Below are 25,388 nucleotides of genomic sequence, written 5' to 3' on the forward strand. Positions count from 1 at the left end.
TTAAGCCAAGCTGGTCACCTGTCATATTTACTATTCTTTCTACACATCAGGATCGTTTGTTCCTGCAGCCTCAATAAGGATTCTTTAAAATACAGCCAGCTCTCCTGGACTCCTTTCTCCCTCATGTTATTCTCCCTGGGGATCCTGCCCATAGTTCCCTGAGGGAGTCAAAGTCTGCTTTTCTGAAGTCCAGGGTCCGTATTCTGCTGCTTTCCTTTCTTCTTTGTGTCAGGATCCTGAACTCGACCATCTCATGGTCACTGCCTCCCACGTTCCCATCCACTTTTGCTTCCCCTACTAATTCTTCCTGGTTTGTGAGCAGTAGGTGAAGAAGAACTCTGGCCTAGTTGGTTCCTCCAGCACTTGCACCAGGAAATTGTCCCCTACACTTTCCAAAAACTTCCTAGATTGTCTGTGCACTGCTGTATTGCTCTCCCAGCAGATATTGGGGTGATTGAAGTCCCCCATGAGAACCAGAGCCTGTGATCTAGTAACTTCCGTGAGTTGCCGGAAGAAAGCCTCTTCCACCTTATCCCCCTGATCCGGTGGTCTATAGCAGACTCCCACCATAACATCACCCTTGTTGCTCACACTTCTAAACTTAATCCAGAGACACTCAGGTTTTTCTGCAGTTTCAGTGGCGTTTGGGGAGAAAGGAGTTGGACACCAAGTAATGTTCAAAGTAAAAGAACCAAACAATTATCAAAATTCAGAATTGGGATAAAAACAATTAATTAGAAATAATTATCTATTAATTGCTTCTCATATGACTAGTTCAGGAAAAGGAAACCAAAAGATGGAATTATTTGTGTATTGTTACTAGTGGGATTGCATTCAGCTTACTAAGGAGACTGAAAATATAATTTATCAGGGATTCTTTTTCTAGTACATGATGGGATATCCAAAATAAACAATTCAACTAGACTTTGAAATAAACATTTATTTAAGTAATCAGAAATGACAGAAGGAAACCGATAAACAGTTAATTCAAGAAGAATGATCCAAGTGAGATTAACCAGATTTTTAAAAAAGGTAAATAAAGAGTGATACAATGTAGCAACTCCTAAAAGCAACCTCTTAACTAAAAATTGAAATTCTATAATAGAAAGTAAATTAAAACAAGGTTGGTTAACTATATTGAGTGGAGTAGTGTTATAAAACTGGGTATAAAATTCTAAAACCTATGAACATTAACTACAATGAAATGTGTTTATTTTTCATAAGATATTAACCAAATCTACAGGTTTGCCCTAATTGAAATTAACATTAATTCTGTTAATGCTTAATAGCGAAGCACTATTAACAGAATTCAGTACCTCAACTTAAAGAACTAGGTCTGCTCTACATTTCAAAGTTAGACTTGATGTAAGTTGCCTTGCATAAACCTGGATCTGCATGTGTCTATGCTGAAATTTGTCTCCCGGCTATGTAAGCAAGCAATTACAGTGACACAGGAATACCATCTCCTTGAATGGTGTTGAGCCATGGGTGACCTACTGTGGTTAATGCAGTGCAAGATGTGACCTATGTCAATCATAGACTCATAGAAGATAAGGGTTGGAAGAGACCTCAGGAGGTCATCTAGTCCAATCCCCTGCTCAAAGCAGGACCAACCTCAACTAAATCATCCCATCCAACCTGGCTGGATGTCAAGCCAGGCCTTAAAAACCTTTAAGGACAGAGATTCCACCACCACCCTAGGTAATCCATTCCAGTACATCACCACCCTCCTGGTGAAATAGTTTTTCCTAATATCAACCTAGACCTCCCCCACTGCAACTTGAGAGCATTGCTCCTTGTTCTGTCATCTGCCACCACTGAGAACAGCCTAGCTCCATCCTCTTTGGAACCCCCCTTCAGGTAGTTGAAGGCTGCTATCAAATCCCCCCTCACTCTTCTCTTTTGCAGACTAAATAATCCCAGTTCCCACAGCCTCTCCTCATAAATCATGTGCCCCAGCCCAATGATCATTTTCATTGCCCTCCGCTGGACTCTCTCCAATTTGTCCACATTCTTTCTGTACTGGAGGGCCCAAAACTGGATGCAGTACTCCAGATGTGGCATCACCAATGCTGAATAGAGAGGAATAATCACTTCCCTTGATCTGCTGGCAATGCTTCTACTAATGCAGCCCAATATGCAGTTAGCCTTCTTGGCAACAAGGACACATTGTTGTTCATATCCAGCTTCTCATCCACTGTAATCCCCAGATCCTTTTCTGCAGAACTGCTGCTTAGCCAATCGGTCCCCAGCCTGTAGCGGTGCATGGGATTCTTCCTTCCTAAATGCAGGACTTTGCTCTTGTCCTTGTTGAACCTCATCAGGTTTCTTTTGGCCCAATCCTCCAATTTGTCTAGGTCACTCTGGACCCTATCCCTACCCTCCAGTGTATCTACCACTCCCCCCAGCTTAGTGTCATCCTCAAACTTGCTGAGGGTGCAATCCATCCCATCATCCAGATCATTAATGAAGATGTTGAACAAAACTGGCCCCAGGATCAAACACTGGGGCACTCCGTTTGACACCGGCTGCCAACTAAACATCGAGCCATTGATCACTACCCGTTGAGCTTGTCAATCTAGCCAGCTTTCTATCCACCTTATAGTCCATTTATCCAATCCATACTTCTTTAACTTGCTGGCAAGAATACTGTGGGAGACTGTATCAAACACTTTGCTAAAGTCAAGGTGTATCATGTCCTCCGCTTTCCCCATATCCACAGCGCCAGTTATCTCATCATAGAAGGCAATCAGGTTGGTCAGGCATGACTTGCCTTTGGTGAATCCATGTTGACTGTTCCTGATCAACTTCCTCTCCTCCAAGTGCTTCAAAATGGATTCCTTGAGGACCTGCTCCATGATTTTTCTGGGGACTGAGGTAAGGCTGACCGGTCTGTAGTTTCCCAGATTCTCCTTCTTCCCTTTCTGAAAGATGGGTACTATATTTGCCTTTTTCCAATCATCCAGGACCTCCCCCGATCACAACGAGTTTTCAAAGATAATGGCCAATGGCTCTGCAATTACATCAGCCAACTCCCTCAGCACCCTCAGATGCATTTGCATTTGGCCCCATGGACTTGTGGATGTCCAGCTTTTCTAAATAGTCCTTATTCTGTTCTTTCACCACTGAGGGCTGCTCACCTCCACCTCATACTGTGCTGCCCAGTGCAGCAGTCTGGGAACTGACCTTGTCTGTGAAGAATGAGGCAAAAAAGCATTGAGTACTTCAGCTTTTTCCACATCATCTGTCACTAGGTTGCCTCCCCCAGTCAGTAAGGGTCCCACACTTTCCCTGACCTTCTTGTTGCTAACATACCTGTAGAAACCCTTCTTGTTATCCTTCACATTCCTTGCTAGCTGCAACTGCAATTGCTTTGGCCTTCCTGATTGCTTGAGCATGCAGGGATGTAATCTTTTCATATGCCTCCCTAGTCATCTGTCCAAGTTTTCACTTCTTGTAAGCTTCCTTTTTGTGTTTAAGCTCACCGAAGATTTCTGTTAAGCCAAGCTGGTCACCTGCCATATTTGCTATTCTTGCTGCACATCGGGATGGTTTGTTCCTGTGCCCTCAATAAGTCTTCTTTAAAATACAGCCAGCTCTCATGGACTCCTTTCCCCCTCATATTAGCCTCCCAGGGGATCCTGCCCATCAATCCTAAGAGTTCTCCATCAGCTGTCCCACAATGCCCAACACTGACCTCTCTGGTGACAATTGTGAACTCCACTGTCCAGGGATTATGGAGACCAGAAGCCACACACAACCTTTTAAAACACCATGTATTTTTGACATGTTTTTTTCTGATTGCCCAGTTTGGCAAGCACAGCTAGCAGTTAACTCTCCCTTGTTGTATGCAACTGCCCATGCTAATTACATATACTAGACATGTTCCTGCAAGGAGTAGACAGGAGATATTGGAAATGGTCATGGCCCCATTGCTGCAGTTCTTCCTGTGGGTCTGCAAATACCATCGCATTATTCATCATTCAAAGCTGTGCAGACTCCATGCTTTTGTCAAATATGGAGGATAGTGAAAGTGCTATGGGTAAACATGGCCCTAGTGTCAAATAACCAAGTATATATTCAATGAAGTAACTCGATTAAAAACTATCATTTGACTTGACATTAAAACTTTTAAACAAAAAATGAAAGTGGACAAAACTAGATATGTTGGATTGGACAATCAAGTTTAAATCAGTGTCAACAAAATTAGCAAAACCATTAATACTTTTCTTACTTTGTCTAAAGAAGTATTCTTAGGCAAGCATGATTCTTAAAGAAAATTCACAGTCATATGATTATTACAGCTTGAAATTCAGCAGCATTTAGGCATGTCAATAGATGAAAATGGTTAGAATAATACATACAAAAGCTGGGGTACACGAATCACCCAGTGTTATTATTATGCAATAGAGCAGAGTTGATAGGTTTGGCTCCGATTTGGTGCAGTCAATAGACAATTTTACAAGTGATCAAGTTCAGAAAGCAGTTTGATTAACTTTAATTTGAATACAGTAACTCCTCACTTAAAGTCATCCCGGTTAACATTGTTTCATTGTTATGTTGCTGATCAATTAGGGAACATGCTCGTTTGAAGTTGTGCAATGCTCCCTTATAACATTGTTCGGCAGCCGCCTGCTTTGTCCACTGCTTGCAGAAAGAGCAGCCTGTTGGAGCGAGCTGGGGGGGGGGCTTGGAACCAGGGTGGACCAGCAGCCTCCCTATCAGCTCCCCGCTCCCCTAAAGTTCCCTGTGCAGCAGCTGCCCAGCAGGCTACCAATTGCTGGGCAGTTCAGCTGTCCCTCCCCCCACTGCCATGTGCTGCTCCTGCCCTCTGCCTTGGAGCTGCTCCTGGGAGCCTCCTGCTTGCTGTGCTGGAGATGGGGGGGAAAGAGGGGTGCTAATGTCAGGGTGTTCCCCTCCTCCCCCGCTCCTGCTACCCCCCCAGCTTCTTTACCCCATCGGGCCATCTCCACAGAGCAGGTATGGGGGACACGACAGGGCTCAGAAGGGAGGGAGCTTGCTGGCAGCAGCTGCTGTCTCAGCTTGCTGATCTACTTAAAAGGCAATGGACTTAGAGTGGAGTCAGCATACTTAAAAGGGGCAATACGCATCTCTCTCTCTCACACACACACACGGTGTGTGTCTCTGTCTCTCTCTGCCATGCTGTCTCCCCTCCCTCCATTCGTGGTGCCTTGTGGAGCGTGAGGCTACATTAACAATGTGTTAACCCTTGAGGGCTCAGCCGAGTGCTAGTTCATCATTTAGCAGTAAGGCATTCCCTGGGAAATATCCCACCCTCTTCCACCCTCTGACTTCACCATCTCAACCAAGCTTCACAATCATCATTGCTGTGTAGAATATTAAATTGTTTAAAACTTATACCGTGTTTATGTGTGTGTGTGTGTGTGTGTATATATATATGTATGTCTTTTGTCTGGTGAAAAAAAATTCCCAGGAACCTAACCCCCCGATTTATATTAATTCTTATGGGGAAATTGGATTTGCTTAACATCACTTTGCTTAAAGTAGCATTTTTCAGGACCATAACTACAACATTAAGCAAGGAGTTACTGTACTTTGGTTGAGGTAGTGTTCTTAGAGAGTTGATAGGTAGACATTGTATTGCAGGGAGATCCTGGTGTTTGAATTAATTGGCATAAGACAAAGATTGATTATTAAAGGTAATTATGTATACCAAAGGGAAAACACTAATGTTCAAATATAGATAAAGTACTATCACAAAGTACCTGGCTTTTGGTATTTAAAATAGACAATGGTAAAATAGTAATTCTTTCACCAAGATTGGAATGAGGCTAGTGTGAGATGTAAGGTATTAACACATTAAATACTCTCTAGTTAAAAACACAACATGACTAGCATAAAATTATTCTAAAGTTTAGAACACACAAATAAAGATTTACGTCAGATTTTGAAGTCAGAAGATAGCTTTTCTCACTCACGCAGTGTAATATTACAAGGGGGAGAGTTCTAAGAATGCTTCTCTTAGCAGGTAATTCTCATTCACACATGCAAAGACAGCACAGCTGCAGGGGTGAGGGTAAGACACATGGCAGAGCAAAATAGTGATTATACTAAGTTGCTAATTCTCAAAAGCACTTAATGTTATGAATTAAATTGACACAGGACAACAAAACAAAATTAACCATCAAACAATGAATTTCCTCAAAGCTATGATAACACAATAAGTACAGATGAGTTTTAGTTATGTATTCTTCAAACCAAAGATTGAAGGGTGGCTCATTTAAGCAGTAAATTAGTAAGGTAAGTGAAGTGAGCTCAGCACGATACACACAAGGCATGAACAATAAGTGGCAATAATTTGCAGTGCAAGCACACAGTTTAAAGCAGCACTAAATCAGTTTTAGTTACAGACCAGATGCCAGCTCTTGCCAAGGCTGCAAGCATTAGCTAAGAACTGACAAACTCAGCGCTGGAAACCAGTCCAGTTCATCTGTATGTTAGTTTTGTTCAAAGTAGGTATTAGTCTTGTAAGAATGTATTTAGTGTTTAGACTCTATGAAATGCTTGTAAATTGCTGTATGCATTAATCTCACTTGTAATATTCGTATTCCAGGCTATAAGGAAATATGTAAGTTTTGCTTTATAACTTTGAAAATGTTTGCTCTGAACTTGTGAACCCAGTTGTGGAAATAATCCCCGAAGCCCATCCAGGAGAACTATCAAAATTTAAATGGGCCATTATAAGACAAAGACTTTGTTAATTGTCCCATCCACTCATGGAGAAGTAGGTGCAGAAGCCTTGTCCCAGAGCTTTGAATGCTAGAAGAGGGAAATAAAAATAGTTGATGTGAAGATTTTTCCTCTCTTTGCATTTGACCTCTCACAGGGCCAGAGAAACCAAACTGAAGCCAGAGATCCCCAGGGGTTATCTCTTGGCTCTGCCCTGAAAGATACTTTGAATTGACAGACACTGTCACTTAGGATTTAGATGGTAACTCATTTGTCTGTATGTGTTCGCTTGCTTTAACCTGTCAATAACTCTCATTTCTTTTCCCTAGTTAATAAACCTTTAGATAGATAGTTTATTACAGGACTGGCTACAGACATTGTCTTTCGTGTAAGATCTAGGGTACCAATTGATCTGGGGTAAGTGACTGGGCTCTTGGGTCTGGAAGCTACCTGAATATTTTGTGATCTTTGGTATAAGTGACCATTTATCACTCATCACTGCCTGGGTGGCAAGACAGACAGGAGGCACTGAGGGGAGTGTCTGTGACTCCATGGCAAGACTGGTATCGTGATGCAGAAGTTCACATTTGTTCCTGGCTTGGTGAACCCTAATTATAGGGACACAGCTCCAGCTCCAGGTGTCTGCCTGATTTCTGACAGTCTGCACTCATGGTCATGAGCCACTTAGGCTTATTTAAAACGTTACATATAAATCTACAACAATAGATGGGAGAGGAGGACAGGTCACTTGTTTAGGGTCTAGAACATGTAGGGACATAGAAACGCCTTTGTTTATTCCTTCTCTTAAAGCTGTACACTCCTCTTCAAGGTCATAAGACAACTTTTATATTGTTAGAAAAGTCTGTTAAACTCTGGATTCAGGAAAGAGGGTAATAAAACCATTTAACTCATTTCAGCGTTCAACTGTAGGTAACTTGGCCTAAAATCAGGCCTTGCTTATGTTTAAATGCAAGAATACATGATTCAAGTGTGAGCTATTTCATTAAATCGTAATGGTATCACTTTTAAGGAAAAGCGTATGAAAATTGCATACTCAGGGGTCAAAATCAGACATTTAGGCACCACAGAAGGAATCACAACACCATTAATGTCCACAAAGGTTGATCAGCTATTATTACATTCCAGGGAATTAATTTCTATGTATTTTCATTGTCCTGAGTCTAAAGTGCTTTTTTTATATTTTTGTGCTAAATGCCTGCATCAGAAAAATGAAATAAGAAGTTAATAACAGTGGAACTACAGTGTATTTAGTGAACCTGGATTCTACATGTAATCAGATTAATTTTGAATTCTGTGGAATGTAGTCATAGAGGACTTTGTAAAGGATACAGGTCTCAAAATGGGGAACTGCAGATCCATGACAGAAGAAGTGTGTAACGCTACTGGTAATAGTCAGTAACTCAGACATCTAGTTAAACCTTCCAGATCTATGAGTTGATGGGAACTAATAGGAATAAAAAACAGAACCCCAGTGTAATCACACTTGATAGTTTATACTGTGTAAAACAGACCCATAAGAGACTTTCTTGGAGGCCCCAGCTCCACAAATGCCCATTTTCATACCTGAGACTCAGATCCACCCCATTCTTCCAGAATCATAGAAGATTAGAGTTGGAAGAGAACTCAGGAGGTCATCTAGTCCAATCCCATGCTCAAAGCAGGACCAACCCAAACTTTCTGGTTCAAAGCAAGAAAGTCACAAATAAATCATTGTCCTGCTCAGTGCCCAGAGCAAAGTCAGGACATCACATTGACAATCTAACTGAGCCCATCTCTTCATCTGTATGTATGCATAGTACTAAGTATGGTGGCGGGGGGGATTCACAAAGGTTCTTAGGCACCTTTCTAGGCACCCCTGTGATAACAGCACTCCCACTCAGGTGCCATCTATCCCTGTAGGCTCTTAACCTCACTCGGCACCTACGTTTTTGCAGTAAAAATCCTCTAGATCAGTGGTTCTCAGACTTTTGCACTGGTGACCCCTTTGACATAGCAAGCCTCTGAGTGCGACCCCCCTTATAGATTGAAAACACTTTTTAATATATTTAACACCATTATAAATGCTGGAGGCAAAGCGGGGTTTGGTGCGGAGGCTGACAGCTCGTGACCCCCCATGTAATAACCGCATGACCCCCTGAGGGGTCCCAACCCCCAGTTTGAGAACCCCTGCGCTAGATGCCTATGTTCCTGCTTCTGGATGTGCATGCGGCTGCCTCACCCTAGGCACCCAAGCCCTAGCCTCTCCCCTAAGCCTCAGCGCAACTCACAAATGAGGGGAAGGTAGCCAGAGGCTCAATCTGGTAGGCATGTTCAGAGGCTGCCTAGCTCCACACAAAATAGCTGGGAGGCTGGGGGAGGGTGAAAGGAGATGGCCCTCCCTCCTAATTTTCAGCCCAGTGGTTAGGGTGCTTGAAAAGGATGTGGGAGACGATAGCCCCCCGACACACACACTTGAAGTGTCTCCTCCTCTGCCTGATGAGAAGGGATTTGAATAGGAATTGACTATCTCACAGGACAGAGCCCTGTGAATAGATACTGAAAGCATCATTGGAGCAAGGGACTGGACCCTGGGTCTCCCACCTTGCTGGAGCGTGTCCTATAACATCATTTTCAGTCTCTTTGGCCCAATGAGTCTTTTAGTATTTTTGCACAGTGGAACAGCTTCCACAGGGTAGACTGAGAGGCCCCACCCACCCATCGGTATATTCCATAGCTCAGTACCTGGGCACTCACCACAGAGGTTGCAAAGCCCTTCTTCTGATCAGGCAGACTTGAACTGGGTCTCTCTCCTCTGGGTAAGTGCCCTAACCACTGGGCTAAAGGTTATGAGGTAAAGCCTCCTCTTCCCCCAGTCAGGTTGTTTTGAGTGGAGTTAGGCAGCCTCTGAACACTCCTACTGAATGTGGCCCCATAGCCAGAGGAGTGCCTGTCATTCCTGGTTTGTGAATGGTAAGCAGAGTTTGATGTCTCCCTGCAGACTGAACATAGGCATCTTTCTCCATGACAGGGGCAGGGCTTAAGACACCCTTCCCTCCACTTAAGACACTATCAGGAATAAACAATAATTTGCAGCTTATAAAATAAAGATGGTTCTAGGTTACTAGCACCAAACTAAACTGTAAGAGCCGATCAGAGGATGTTCAGAACTTCTTGAGAAGTTGTAATCAAACCCCATCACAATGTGTGAATCTTATCTCAGCCTCTTGCTCCGCATGGCTCTGTTCCAAGAAGGTGGTTTCATTCTCTGCTTTAATAACTGTTGCATGTCCTTGTTAGACGGCCAGTCCAGCCTGGCCTGACCCTCTCAGATTGATGGGAACCAGCAAAGGTGTTATTCACTTGGCCCATCACTAGTATGACACTTCTAGTGCTTTTGTCCTCTGTGGATTCTCTGGTGTTTGTTAAGGTTTGAGCTCTGATTGAAGCATTTCCCACAGTCGTGACAATTATAGGGTCTCTCCCCCGTGTGGATTCTCTGGTGATTAATAAGGTTTGATTTCCAACTGAAGCTTTTCCCACAGTTGGGGCAGTTATAGGGTCTCTCTCCCGTGTGGATTCTGTGGTGTAGCAGAAGCTGTGAGCTTTGAGGGAAGCTTTTCCCACATACAGTGCATCTGTAGGGTCTCTCTCCTGTATGGGTTCTCTGGTGCTGAGTGAGTTCTGACCTGCTTCTGAAGCTTTTCTCACAGTTGGGGCACTTATGGGGCTTCTCTCCACTGTGGGTTCTCTGGTGTTTTGTGAGGTCTGAGCTGCAACAGAAGCTTTTCTCACATTCCGGACACTTATAGGGTCTCTCTCCTGTATGGAATCTCTGATGTGTAGTGAGGTTTGAGCTCCAACGAAAGCTTTTCTCACAGTCAGGGCACTTATAAGGCTTCTCTCCACTGTGGATTCTCTGATGTTCAATAAGGGTTGAGCTCCGTCTGAAGCTTCTCTCGCAGTCAGGGCAGTTATAGGGTTTTTCTTCCGTGTGAGTTCTTTGGTGTCTAATCAGGTCTAATCTCCAACAGAAGTTTTTCCCACAGTCACCGCATGTGTTGGGTCTCTCTCCAGCAGGGATTCTCTGCGGAACAGTTTCTTTCATTTTCTTCGCCTTTCTGCTCCGATGAATCAATTTATGCCATCTCTCCCCTGGCTGGATTCCCTGCTGTGTCTCTGGCCTGTGCTGGCTCTCACGGGCTTCTCCCTGCTCAGGACTCTGGGAAACGTCCTCTTCGGCTCTTTCCAACAGCACTCCATGCAGTTCCTCTGGCTGAGGATTCTTCTCCTCATTCTCACTCACCGTCCCATTAGCTGCTGGGATAGAGAGAGAATCCAGACAGGAGTCAGTCCCTGTGCCTAGGGTCAAAGGAAACCTCAAAAAGAAGCATGGCAAAAGGGTAAACAAACCAAAGTAGCTGCTGTGGGGATAGAAAATTGCTGAGAGGAATCCCTTCCAGATCCTTCCCCAGAGTAGAGACAGGAGGGGACCAATTCTGCCTCCTCCTCACATCCAGATGTGGATGAGGGGATGAGTTACATGGTTACTTGGGCAAACAAGTTTGTTGAAAACCCATGAGTAATGGCTGCCAAGAGGATATAAAAACTGAATCATTTTAGCCAATTACTCACCTGTGTGGGCATCTCTTGGGCTCTCCCTTTCTTTGTACCCTTTGATATCAGAGACCCATGGCTCCTCCCCTCGTTCCAGCCAGGAGATCACAACAGGTTTGGAAATTGGAAATCCTGCTTGGGGGCAAGGAAACAAGCATTGTTCTTGTTTGTTACGGTCACTGCTATTACTACTCCCAGACCCAGAATCTGAGTCACCCACTCAGAGAGGCTCCTTCCTCTTTCCCCCACCACATACAGAATCTGGGCTATAAATTGCAAATGATCCTCTTGTTTGGAGCAAGACTTCATCCAGTCTGCCTGGGAAATGGCCCTATCTGGTGCCCCTGGGTGGATGAGCAGAGTTGCTACACTCTCTAGGTGTCTGGTTTTCAACCTAGGGCTAGTCTACACTAGAATGCTCCATCGGCGCAGCTGTGCCACTGTAGCATGCCTAGTGAAGACACATTATACCGACAGGTGAGCGCTCTCCCATTGGCCTAATTACTCCGCCTCTATGAGAGGCGGAGGCTATGTCAGCAAGAGATGTAGCACTGGTTTGGACAGCACTTAGATTGATGTAACTTACGTTGCTCCAGTGGGGGTGTATGTTTTTCACATCCCTGAGCAACGTAAATTACATCGACCTAAGCTGTAGTGTAAACCAGCCCTAAGTCTCCATCACTGCAAATTCCCAGCTCCCACACCTACATACGCCATTCCATCTATGGCACGAGCCAGAAATGGAAGATATTACTTAGACTGGGAGCTCTCTGGGGGAGGTGGGAATAGTCTCTCACTATGTGCTCATGCAGCACCCAGCTCACTGGGGCTGTGATCCTTTACTTGGGCCTCTAGGGAGTGCCCTGATACAAGCAGTGATGAAATAAACAGAGGAAACACCGCCCAGGCCATGGAAAGAAGATTACTAGACACCTGCCCCCAGTGGCATGCAGAGAGTAAAGAGCCTCCTCTCATGAGGTGATGATGGACTAGCACTAGGGTCCATCCCCATAGTAATCAATAGTCATTTGGCTCTTCCGTGAGTCTTGCTTTGCCCCCACAGACACCCAGCTTGCTGAAACCACGGGCCTTGGGCTGGCTCTCCTCACCCCCTCAGCCTGCTTCATACACCGCAGACCCAGAGAGGACAGATCTAGAGGAGAAGTCATTCTCCTCTCACCTGGGTTCAAATGCGGGAGATGCTCCCTCCCAATAAATCTCACAGAGCTCATTTGCATAGGTACACCACTGATCAAAGAACCTATTCTTGATGCTTGAGTCCCATTCATTTTAATGGGAGTTAAGTGCATGCTTAGGACTTTGCTGAATAGGATTTTTCTTTTTTCTTTTTTTTTTTTTTGTAACTGGTGCCTGAGTCCAGAGACAAGACTAACAACATATCTGGGTAGACATAGGATCAGACATTTGAGGGCCAAGGGACAATTATAACAACAAGGAGTCCACATTTTCATTCCATGCATCTGAGGGAAGTGGGGTTTTTACCCATGAAAGCTTATGCCCAAATAAATCTGTTAGTCTTTAAGGTGCCACCAGACTCCTTGTTGTTTTTGTGGATACAGACTAACACGGCTACCTCTCTTGTAAGGGACAATTATGTTCATCTAGTCTGACCTCCTGCATGACACAGGCCAGAGAAACTCAATCAGCTATTTCTTTATCATGTTAGCATATAAGTCATACTCTCATAAAGTTTTGCATAGTTCTGTGAAGAGAAATAATGGAAAATTACTACCAGAATAACTTTGTATTGCTAATGGAATTATATCTAGAGTATAGCCTATTTTTGCAGCTACATAGAAAGTTCCAAATGCAAAGGGCATACGGTAAACCACAAATCATATAATTAAGTATTGTAATAGCATGTGCTGTGTTAAGATAATATGGAAAATTAGTTATAGTTAAACTGCTGTGACCATTGCTTCTTTTGTATAAAAGAAGGGAAAAAGTAGAAGACAGTGATCTGACTGGAGACAGTGTCTGCCTGCAAGATGTAAAATTGTGGGGTTTGTAGCTGAGAAGAAATATGACAATCAATTAGAATAGTTGTAAACATGTAGGGTATAAAAATCCACAAAATTGTAACCAGTTTAGAAGAGGATAAGCTGTGAAGCTGTCCACAGAAGGAGATTTATGTTAACCTTTGCCTTTCTGTATTTGTGCTGATCTGTCTTTACTTAATAAACCAAATGAATGTGGCTGTCTGATATCTTGTTGATTATTAATCTAAGTCAAACCCTATTACAAGCAAGCCCATATTTTGTGGTTGAACTTTTAGAATGACATATTTTTGGAATTCTTTAACATTTTTACATTTTTTTAGAAAGATGTCCAGTTTTGATTTAAAGATGTCTATAGATGGAAAATCCACCATGTTTCTGGGTAAGTCATTCTAATGGTTAATTCAAATCACTGTTACGCATTTGTGCTTTATGTCTAGACTGAATATGTCGAACTTTGGCTTCCCACCATAGGCTCTCATTTTGCCTTTGTTTGCTAGGTTGGTGAGACCTCTGCTCTTCCCCATGTAGGTACTTGTAGACTATGATCAAGTCAACTCTCAGCCTTCTCTTTGCTTAGTTAATTATACTGAGCTCCTTAAGTCTCTTACTCTATAAACTCTTCTTGGAATGTCTAAAAACTGGAGATGAAAATGTCCTAATTCAAAACATGCTGCATTCAACACAGGGGAGTTCTACAGTAGCTCTCATCGTGACAGATAAAGAGGAACTTATCAGAAAACTAAAAAATAGCGATTGCTTCAGGGCAAGTCATAGAATCATTGAAACAGAATCATAGAAACATAGGGCTGAAAGGAATCTCAGCAGGTCATCTGGCCCATCCCTGTGCTGAGGAACAATTAAGTATAGTTAGGCCATCCCTGACTAACCTATTCTTAAAAACCCCCAATGATGGGGATTACAGTAACTCCTTGCTTAATGTTGTAGTTATGATACTGAAAAATGCGACTTTAAGCAAAACCATGTTAAGTGAATCCAATTTCCCCATAAGAATTAATGTAAATGGGGGGGTTAGGTTCCAGGGGGAAAATTTTTCCACCAGACAAAAAACTATATTTTTATATATATATTATATATATATATATATATATATATATATACACACACACACACACACACAGAGTATAAGTTTTAAACAAACAATTTAATACTGTACACAGCAACGATGATTGTGAAGCTTGGTTGAGGTAGTGAAATTAGAGGGTGGAAGAAGGTAGGATATTTCCCAGGGAATGCCTTACTGCTAAATGATGAACTAACGTTCGGCTGAGCCCTCAAGGGCTAACACATTGATGTTAATGTAGCCTCACGCTCTACAAGGCAGCACGAATGGAGGGAGGGGAAACCGCATGGCAGACAGAGACAGAGACACACACAGGGAGAGAGAGAGATGCGCATTGCCCCTTTAAGTACGCTGACCGCACTCTAGGTACATTGCCTTTAAAAAAAGAACAGGAGTACTTGTGGCACCTTAGAGACTAACAAATTTATTTGAGTATAAGCTTTCATGGGCTACAGCCCACTTCATCAGATGCATAGAATGGAACATATAGTAAGAAGATATATATACATACAGAGAACATGTATGTTCATTTTCATGTGTCTTGTTCACAACAGTCCTGCTAATACATCCCAGAATGACGTTCGCTTTTTTTCCAGCAGTGTTACACTGTTCACTCATATTCGGCTTGTGGTCCACTATGCCCCTAGATCCCTTTCCACAGTACTCCTTCCCAGGAAGTCATTTCCCATTTTGTATGCATGCAGCTGATTGTTTCTTCCTAAATGGAGTACTTTGCATTTCTCCTTTTTGAATTGCATCCTATTTACTTCAGACTATTTTGCCAATTTGTCCAGATCATTTTGAATTTTCATCCTATCCTCCCAAGCACTTGCAACCCCTCCCAGCTTATCATTCACAAACTTTATAAGTGTACTCTCCATGCCATTATCTCAATCATTGATTAAGATTTTGAATAGAAACATATCCAGAGCTGATCCCTGCAGAACCCCACTTGTTATGCCCTTCCAGTCTGACTGTGAATCACTGATAACTACTCTGTTGGAATTGTTTCCCAATCAGTTTTGTACCCATCTTATTTTAGCTTGATCGAGGTTGCACTTCCATAGTTTGTTTATGAGAAGGTCATGGAAGACAGTATCAAAAGCCTTACTAAAGGCAAGATAGACCATGTTGATCACTTCCCCCCATCCACAAGGCTTGTTACACTGTTAAAGAAAGCTATCAGGTTGGTTTAACATGTGAGACTGCTTGAATTAGCTACATCAGATGGCCTTTTTTAGCAAAGTAAGACCTGTCACTGCTGCAGGTAGTACAATCCTACAGATAGCATTTTCACACACGCATGCATGTAAGAAACTGCAGTGTGTAGGGATGTGCTACCCGTGACACTGCTATATATGTGTGAGGCTAATTCCTACAGATAGCAGTTTCTCACATCGCAGGTATGTGAGACTGCTATCTGTAGCAATTTGCAACAAACTATTTTGCCAAGCACTAGTGTCTCAATCGCACTGGGATAACTGTTACCCCCTCTGCCCCTGCCGGGTTTTGCCCTCTGACACACTCTGCCAGTGCCTCACTCCTGGGCTTAACTCCGCCTTCCCCCCCCATCCCTGATTTTGCCATTTAGCCCCTCTCCTAATGCTGCCTCCAGCTGCTTGACCCCCTTGACCAGTAAATGGCCACCCCCCTCCTCCGATTCTCCCTTTTTGCCACTTTTTAACCCCTGTCAAAAGCAGTCCATAGAATCTTACGGCTAATAAGGGCAGGGTGAAGGGCAGTGGCTTCAGCAGATGTACTGAGCGTGCAGGAGGCACATTCCTATGCAGAGCAATTTACTACACCACACCGGCAATTGGTAGCCTGCTGGGCGGCTGCTGCACAGGGAACTTAGGGGAGTGGGGAGCTGATAGGGGGCCTCTGATCCACCCTGGTTCCAAGTCCCCACCAGCTAGCTGCAATGGGCTGCTCTTCCTGCAAGCAGTGGACAAAGCAGGCGGCTGCTAAACAACGTTATAAGGGAGCATTGCGCAACTTTAAACAAGCATCCCTAATTGATCAGCAACGTAACAACAAAACAACGTTAACCGGGACGACTTTAAGTGAGGAGTAACTGTACACAACTTCCCTATGTAACCTGTTCCAATGCTCAACTATGTTTAAAGTTAGAAAGTTTTTCATAATATTTAACTGAAATCTCCCTTGCAACACACTAAACCGCTTCCTTCTTATCCTACCCTTGGTGGTCATGCAGTACACGTTATCACCATTCTCTTTATAACAGCCTTTTACATATTGGAGATCTGTTATCATTTTTCCCCATTGTCTTCTCTTGTCTAGACTAAACGTGCCCATTTCCTTCAACACTGCAAAAATTACCACAGTGTAACAATTTCACCCATCACCTCGAGACAAGAAAAAGAAAAAATGTTTCTGGATCAGGTTCATTAATGCCTTCTGCTTTGCAATTATTATGAGGCAAATAGCCCAAATCATGCCACAGAGAAATTTCAAAAAAGTAAGATGCTAAGGCTAAGAGTTCACTACCCTTTTGGCACTACTGCAGAATTCTATATCTTTTGCAGTGCACTTTATGCAGATCTTTGGTTGTTACAAATGCAGACTTAAGCCAGAGGTAATGCTGCAGTTTAGCATGGACATTACATGACAATACAGCTCTCAGCAATGCCCAGATTGCATTTGCAAATATCAAACAGAATGAAGTCCAGATCAACAAGATATACATAATTTGTGCTTTAGAAGGGCCATTTCACAAAACTACAATTATCTGGCAAACAGGGTGAATAAAAATCAATGATTTTTTTAAAAAAAAATCTAAAATTGGATTTTTTTTTATTTAAATAGGATTTTTTTGATAAAATGCTTTTTGAGGAAATAGCCTATCTTAATTAAAACTAAGATATCTCATCGTGGAATAGGGATTATAAATTCTAATTCTATAGTATGAGACAATATACTCATTTAATATTTAAGAAAAGTTTTGTAAATGAGTTCCAATAGTTCATGGATTAGGGACCCAATTTTATGGGGCTCCAGGGGCTTCTGTATAGATTATTTAGGTTAATCTTTCTATCTACCCTATGGGACCCAGTGCTCAATCTAGAAGATACCATCAGGGATGCTTCGTTCTGCAGTTCTCAAACTGTGGATTTGTGTGTCCAGAGATAACATGCTTGTTAACAGCAAAAATGTTTTAAATAAATAAATATTAGAGGTGAGAAATAACAGACCTCAACCCTATTGACCCTCTGCACATGTGTGTACACAGACTCGATCCCTTACCTCTCTCTAAAAGTGAAAAGTTTCAAAAAGTTCTGCGAATAGAAGATTGTTGGGGGCAGAATAGATCTGGACAAGGAGAAGGAGTCTGGAGATAAATGTGAGAAGGGAGGGACAAGCAGTAGAAACAAAAGTGAAACTGCTTGAGCAGCATATTCCAGAAGTCTTGAGGTCTTTCTGAGCGTAGCCCTCATTGATTTGACATCTACCATACCATTCTCTCACTAGAAGGGAAAACCTATAATGGCAGTAGGGCATAAAAGAGACCCAGTTTGGGAACATTTTAATGAAGTTCCTCTACCTGTGGGTAAGACAGGCAAACATGCAAAATGTAAACAGTGCAGCAAAGAAATGCAAGGCCTGGTTGCCGAAATGAAACAACATCATGAGAAGTGTTCCTTCTCGGGAGGAAGCTGCACTGAAGATGATGAAAGGAACATGTCTGAACATGCAGGGTCTTCAGGCTGGTAAAGTTTTTTTATTTCATACCTCCTTCTTAAGGACTGCCTGTCTTCCTTCTGGACTATTCTTGAATTCTCATGTTTGAGCAAAAAATATAGTTATTACTCTATGATACTATCATTTTAGATGCAGTTGTGATAAAAAATAAATAGCTGAAATAGGCAGTTCCTCCTTTTACAATTTCACCTTTAAAGTAGTACTGAGTGTCAGTGAATGCAATGAGTAATACTAAATGAGCAGTATGGTAATAATAATTAAATAACTGATTGACTTATTTTGTTTAGGAGAATCCATCCTCAACATACAGGATTCTGAAAACTATCCACCTTCAAGATCACCATCATTTTCTATAGTTTCAGAGTTATCTGCCAATGATAGTGTTTCAGTCACATCATATATGTCACAGAGCCACAGTATATCACCTGTAGCAAAAAGAAAAAAAGTCTCCGTCATCCAGAAACAACCATAGATAGGCTTGTGATAAGAACCAGCAGATTACAAAAAGAGGTAATTGATGAAAAAATTGCCCGGTTTGTTTATGCAACAAACTCTCCTTTCTGTATGATTGAGAACCCACACTTCATTAACATGGTTCAGTCATTAAGACCAGGATACAATCCACCCAACAGAGCAGATGTCGCAGGCAAATTGCTGGATAAAGTGTATGAAAAAGAAATTGAGCAGTGTGCAAAAGGTCTAGAGGGTGAAATTGTTAACCTGAGTCTTGATGGGTGGAGCAATGTCCACAATGATCCTGTTGTGTGTGCTTGTGTGACAACAGAAGAAGGGAATGGCTTCCTTACAGAAACAATTGATACATCAGGAAATGCACACACAGCAGAATACTTACAAGTAGTAGTAGTAAAAGCTATAACAAACTGTGAAAAAAAATTCAAATGTCTAGCACGCAGCTTGGTCTCAGACAATGCTGCAAATGTATCCAAGATGAGAAGAAATTATTTAGAAGCGAGTCCCAAGCTAATAACATATGGTTGCAGTGCTCATTTGATGCACCTCCTAGCCAAAGACTTCAGTGTTCCAGAAATAAAGGCGAATGTTGTTGAAATTGCAAAATACTCCCATAACAACCACTTTGCAGCAGCTGCTCTGAAAAAAGTGGGCGGAACGAAGCTAACTCTCCCACAAGACGTGCGATGGAACTCAGCAGTGGACTGTTTTGAGCACCATATCAAGAACTGGCCTAATCTGATGACAGTTTGTGAACAAAATTGTGAAAAAATAGATGGCACTGTCACAGCCAAAGTTCTCAACCTGGGGCTTAAGAGAAACGTTGAACACAGGCTGAGTGCCCTGAAGCTTATTTCTGTAGCCTTGAACAAAATGCAGGGAAATCGCTGTTTTATTGCTGACACAGTTGAAATTTGGAAGGAACTGAGTGAGATCTTAAAAAGAGAAATATGCAATGACAGAGTTAAATTACAAGCATTAAAAAAAAGAATGGGACAGAGGTCCCAGAGGTGTAACCTACCCTGGGAATGGTGGGAGAAAGTGAGCTTGTCCCACTTGACAGCCTTGGTTATGGGGAGAACATAACCGTCATTATGTCGGTGAAACTCCTATTCCATGTAAGGAGTGCAGAGGAGAGAGACTCTCACACATGTGTTGTGGGGGTTTCAGGGACTGATCCCTCTGAAATCTGGGGGACCAATGAAGAACCCTACACAGAATCAGACCCAGATGCTTTAGAGACCACCAGCCTCTAGTACCCAAGGGGACAGGATTCCTTACCCAGTGAGGTCACAGTCTCATAATTCTCCTGCATGACGTCCCTGTAGAGGGCTCTCTGACCCGGGTCCAGCAAAGCCCATTCCTCCTCGGAGAAATACACAGCCACCTCCTCGAAGGTCACCAGCTCCACTGCTGCCATTTGCCTTCCCTGTCTCTTAAGGGGATGGGATGATCTGTAGTGAAACATAGACGTTATTCTGCAGTCTGGCAGGGTGAGAAGGGTGATTGGGGCAGTTTCAGGGGCTCTAGACAGTTTCACATCCCAGTTCATCCCTGTCCCTTCCCCTGAAGACAGATGTTCTAGCCTCTGCCATTCTGAGGTGATGCTTCAGCCAAGATTTTCAAAAAGAGCAACCTAAAGCTAGGCTCCTAAATCCGTATTCAGGTCTCTCACTAAGTGGCCTGAATTTCAAAAATGCTGAGCCTCCAAATTTGAGGTTGAGTGGCCAGCACAGCTGATCATCAGGCCTCCTATTTAGCTGCCTGAATATGGACTGAGAAAATCAGCTTTAAGCTCCAGTGCATAAAATTCTTGGCCATGGTGACTTAACTACAGCACAGACCCAGCCCCTCCCGCCAGGACTAAATCCACGGAGACAATTTTAAACCCTCACAGTCATAGACGTTAAATGAAGGCAACAGGAGCACTCAGATGCTCAAAGACATAAATGTGTGTAAAAAACTTGCAAGATTGGATCTTAAGTATTTAAACTAATTTTCCTGAATGGGAAAAACTCAGCCTGTGTGGGGGATATGTACACTTGGACTCAGAAATCAACCAGGCTGCAGAGAGGAGACTGTTTGAACTAGGAATTCTCTCTCTGTCAAATCTGCAGCCCAAGGCATTAGATTTACAATTAGAATTGCTCAGAAATTGATATTTTAATAGTAATATGTGTACTTTTCCCCACCGGCTCTTTCTCAGCTATAAACTGCATGGTTTTCCCCCAACTTTCTAAAGTACTCACCCCTGGATGGAGACTTTCAACCCTAAAGATGAACATGGGATTTGCCAGACTGGATCAGACCTGCGGTCCATCCAATAACTGTGAGCATGTTAAAAGCAACTGAAAAAGTCCCTTTACACTGAAATTATGACGCCAACACAGAAGGCTTGGTATACCCTTAAATGGCTGTAGCAGCATGGCTGCATTGCTGCACCAGCACTGCTGTTTCACTTCAGTGCGGACACTACCTATGCCAACAGGAGGGGTTCTCTTGTCGGCACAGGTAATCCACCTGCCCAAGTGGTGGTAGGTAGGTCAGAAAAATTCTTCCTTTTACCTAGTGCTGTCTACATGGGGACATAGGTAATTTTAGCCATGTCACTCAGTGGTGTGGATTTTTAAACCAACCTAATTTTCTAGTGTAGACCAGGTGTGTCAGGGTCAGTGTGTGTTCCTTACGGGAGACGTGGATTCCCTTCGAACATTCATCAATAAATTCATCCAGGACAGAGACAGTCTACCCTAAAGCTTGTAGCTATGCTACGTAGCTGAGGTAATATCTGTTAGTGGACCAACTTCTGTGTATATTGGTATGTATGTATTGGTCCAATAAAATATATTAGCTCACCCACCTTGTCTCTCTAGCACCCTGGGACTGGCACAGCTACAACTACATGACGTACCGTAAAGACGAGGACAGTAACGGCCAGACGGTATCAGATCCGAGGTCCGTCTACAAAATTTGAGAATTTTATAAGCAACTGAAAAGGTCCCTTTAGACTGAAATTGTGCAGCGACACTGTCAGTATCACTGTGAGCTCCAGCTGCCATGAAAGAGCAGACTCCAAGGAGCCGCTGCGCATCCCCCCGCAGCGGGGAGACCAGGCAGAGGCAGGAACCGGCTTTTCCCCTCCCTGCTCCTCCCCTTCTCCCAGGAAAGTCAATCTGCCCGGGGTGCTGCAGGGAACGGGGCTGGGCAGGGAGCCGGGAACCTCGCTCCCCACTGATTGCTCCTGCTGCCCCTGCCAGTCTCTGCCCCTGTCTCTCTCCTGCCCCGCCCCCTCCCCTCCCCTCCCCTCCCCTCGGGCTGGGAGACTCGGTCCCTGGCCCGGCCTGGGGCGGTCGCTCTCCTGGCGCTGGCTCGGCTCCTGCAGGCGCTCAGGGGGGCAGAGGCGGGGGGGGGGGGGGCGTCAGGGAGGGGAGCAGCTTCGGGACTCGCAGACCCCCGCCCCCCCGGGGCCGTTGGTGCCGAGTCACTTTCCTGCCCGGCCCCAGCCCTTCCCCGGGTCTCTCCCCTCACCTGCAGGCTCCGGCTCAGGGGCTGGTGTCGGCAGAGCCCGGGGCTGGTTCCAGCCCCCGGAGAAAGTCCCCCCGGCTGGGCCCCGAGGGGCGCTGGGGACGGGCTCTCCCCGCACACACCCCGCTGGGGAGCAGCAGCGGCTCAGCCCGGGCTCCCGGCTCACGATGGAGGCGGCGGCAGCGTCTGACCCGGGACGCTCAGCCCCGGATCTGCGGAGCAGTAACAGCTGCTGAAGCCTCTGCCCTCACTCTGCCCTTGCTACCACCAGGCTCTGCTTCCAACTGGGGCGGGGGAATCAGAGGGGCGGGATGGGCACGGCGTGTGCAGGGGGCAGGCGTGGGGCAGGTAGGTAAAATCAGAGACAGGAACTGGGGTTAAGGAGAAGATGTTTTCAGCTCCCCCTCCCCAGGGCTGCGATATTAAAGGCAAAGTTCAGCCCAGTGCCTTGACAGGGCAGATCTTCTCCATTTGAGATGATACACTGAGCTGCCAAATGAGATCCGATTCAGTGAAATATTTGACACACACCCATTCTAAACAATTCATAATTTCCATATGTGTTTTTGGTGTTTAATACATTCCTTGTCAGTTGAGGAGCTGTAACAAGCAGATACATACAGACTCACAGCAGTTCACTAACTGGATTTGTCTGCTGTTCTGATTGCCTGAACTGGACTCTCTTTCCTGTAATTCACTGTGAATGTAGTTTCACGCCTTTTATTTTTTTATTTTAAAAAGCTGTTTTGCTGACTCTTATTGCTTGAATGCTCCATCATTTCTGTGGTTTAATATTGTGCAGATGGCTGTCATTTAGCTACTTTATGTTCTTAATGGTAAATCATCATGAACAATATAATTATTAAGATTAATTAATATTAAATTATAAAAAACTTAAGCAATTACATCTCTACATGCATCCGACGAAGTGGGTATTCACCCACGAAAGCTTATGCTCCAATATGTCTGTTAGTCTATAACGTGCCACAGGACTCTTTGCCACTTTTACAGAACCAGACTAACACAGCCACCCCTCTGATACATCTCTCAGTGTTTCCCAGTATAATACTTTGTGTGTTTTTATTATGATATTGTAACATACAATTATTTTTCTAATTTTGTGGGGAAGGGGGTTCCCCATAGCACTAATTTATTCTTTGTGATGTTATTACTGCAAGACTGACTGAATGTTTGGCTTGTCACCAAATTTCTCCTGTTGCCTTTGATCTAGCAATGAGGACTGTTTCTGTCAAATGTCACCCAGGAGGAGATTCACTCAGAAAGCCGAGACATCTCTGGTGTGTCTGGGCCAGGGACACGGGGTGCTGGAGATGTCCCCAGAACCCAGGAGACCCAGACTGGAACTGCTGTAGTGCGGAGCTCCACCACTCAGCATTATGCACTGTATTGCAATAGAATTGTACAGGCACATTTAAACAACTTTCTTCCAGGTATCGGGTGAGTGTTGCCCTGTTGGGCGAATGGGAGCTATGAGCGCTCACTGCCTGACCTGCTTCCCACATCCCTCCCCCCAGTGTGCTCAGGGTGGCTTTGACACTGCAGACTAAGCTGTGTGAAAGGTTTATTTCCCTGAAGTATCAAATCCCACCATTGGCCAAACGTGACACCAACTTGCTTTCCCATGCTTCTTGGTGCCTTCTCTCCCACCCACTCCACTGTAGCCCTCTCTTCTCCCCTGCTCAAGACAATAGCCCTGTGTTGGTTAAAGAAATGTTATACATTGCAAGACAGGCATGTTTATTGTGGCAGGTGGATACAGAAATAGGAAAAGCAATAGAGAAATTCCTTTGGCTCATAGCGTGATCAATGCCCTGAGGTTTTAGCTCCCTTTACATTCCCAAACACACCCTGTATTGTGAGCCTAATTCCCCAAATGATGCTGCAGAGTTATTTCCCAATACATAGGAAATAAGGCATTTGTGACTACCGTTAAACACCTAAGGTACAGTCCAATTACTGCAGAAGTTTATTTTGCAGTGATCTTTGTGGTTATCTGTAGGTGTTATAAAAGAGAAATTAATCCACAGGGAAAGATGTATTTTGGCACACATAGAATCATAGAATATCAGGGTTCGAAGGGACCTCAGGAGGTCATCTAGTCCAACCCCCTGCTCAAAGCAGGATCAATCGCCAACTAAATCATACCAGCCAGGGCTTTGTCAAGCCTGAACTTAAAAACCTCTAAGGAAGGAGATTCCACCACCTCCATAGGTAACGCATTCCAGTGCATCACCACCCTCCTAGTGAAAAAGTTTTTCCTAATATCCAACCTAAACCTCCCCCACTGCAACTTGAGACCATTACTCCTTGTTCTCTCATCAGCTACCACTGAGAACAGTCTAGATCCATCCTCTTTGGAACCCCCTTTCAGGTAGCTGAAAGCAGCTATCAAATCCCCCCTCATTCTTCTCTTCCACAGACTAAATAATCTCAGTTCCCTCAGACTCTTCTCATAAGTCATGTGCCCCAGCCCCCTGATCATTTTTGTTGGCCTCTGCTGGACTCTCCAATTTTTCCACATCCTTCTCGTAGTGTGGGGCCCAAAACTGGACATAGTACTCCAGATGAGGCATCACCAATGCCGAATAGAGGGGAACGATCACATCCCTCGATCTGCTGGCAATGCTCCTACTTATAGAGCCCAAAATGCTGTTAGTCTTCTTGGCAACAAGGGCACACTGTTGACTCATATCCAGCTTCTCGTCCACTGTAACCCCTAGGTCCTTTTCTGCAGAACTGCTGCCTCACCGGTCAGTCCCTAGTCTGTAGCAGTGTATGGGATTCTTCTGTCCTAAGTGCAGGACTCTGCACTTGTCCTTGTTGACCCTCCTCAGACTTCTTTTGGCCCAATCCCCTAATTAGTCTAGGTCCCTCTGTATCCTATTCCTACCCTCCAGTATATCTACCACTCCTCCCAGTTTAGTGTCATCTGAAAACTTGCTGAGGGTGCAATCCACGGCATCTTCCAGATCATTAGTGAAGGTACTGAACAAAACTGGCCCGAGGACCGAACTTTGGGGCACTCCACTTGATACCGGCTGCTAACTAGACATGGAGCCATTGATCATTACCCGTTGAGCCTGATGATCTAGCCAGCTTTCTATCCACCTTCTAGTCCATTCATCCAGCCCATGCTTCTTTAACTTGCTGGCAAGAATACTGTGGGAGACCATATCAAAAGCTTTGCTAAAGTCAAGGAATAGCATGTCCACCACTTTCCCCTC

General features: G+C 44.0%; 1 protein-coding gene across 5 annotated transcripts; it reads right to left on the minus strand.

Annotated features, from left to right (window-relative positions):
- Positions 1–7,920: 7,920 nt before the first annotated feature.
- LOC141998998 (uncharacterized) lies at positions 7,921–22,303 on the minus strand. 5 transcript variants are annotated; one of them, XM_074972067.1, is made up of 4 exons: positions 22,147–22,303; positions 19,900–20,072; positions 11,344–11,460; positions 7,921–11,028 (listed from the first exon to the last, which is right to left on the minus strand). In XM_074972067.1, the coding sequence occupies exons 2-4, from the start codon at positions 20,036–20,038 to the stop codon at positions 10,097–10,099; spliced, it is 1,188 nt and encodes a 395-aa protein (XP_074828168.1). In that variant the 5' UTR covers positions 20,039–20,072; positions 22,147–22,303; the 3' UTR covers positions 7,921–10,096. The 5 variants fall into 5 exon arrangements, with proteins under 5 accessions (XP_074828168.1, XP_074828169.1, XP_074828166.1 ...); XM_074972068.1 differs by lacking the exon at positions 22,147–22,303 and having other exon boundaries at positions 7,921–11,025; positions 11,344–11,457; positions 19,900–20,095; XM_074972065.1 differs by lacking the exon at positions 22,147–22,303 and having other exon boundaries at positions 11,344–11,457; positions 19,900–20,087.
- Positions 22,304–25,388: the final 3,085 nt, after the last annotated feature.

This window comes from Natator depressus, chromosome 14, assembly GCF_965152275.1.
Source record: "Natator depressus isolate rNatDep1 chromosome 14, rNatDep2.hap1, whole genome shotgun sequence".
NCBI lineage: Eukaryota > Metazoa > Chordata > Testudines > Cheloniidae > Natator > Natator depressus.

Excerpts from the sequence above, each read along its gene's own strand:
- LOC141998998 (XM_074972064.1), bottom strand. The coding sequence starts at position 20,086 with ATGTTTCACTACAGATCATCCCATCCCCTTAAGAGACAGGGAAGGCAA. Across the intron at positions 11,461-19,899 it reads TGAGACTGTGACCTCACTGG|CAGGATTTCCAATTTCCAAA; the intron begins GTAAGGAATCCT and ends CTTGCCCCCAAG. Across the intron at positions 11,029-11,343 it reads CCCAAGAGATGCCCACACAG|CAGCTAATGGGACGGTGAGT; the intron begins GTGAGTAATTGG and ends TCTCTATCCCAG.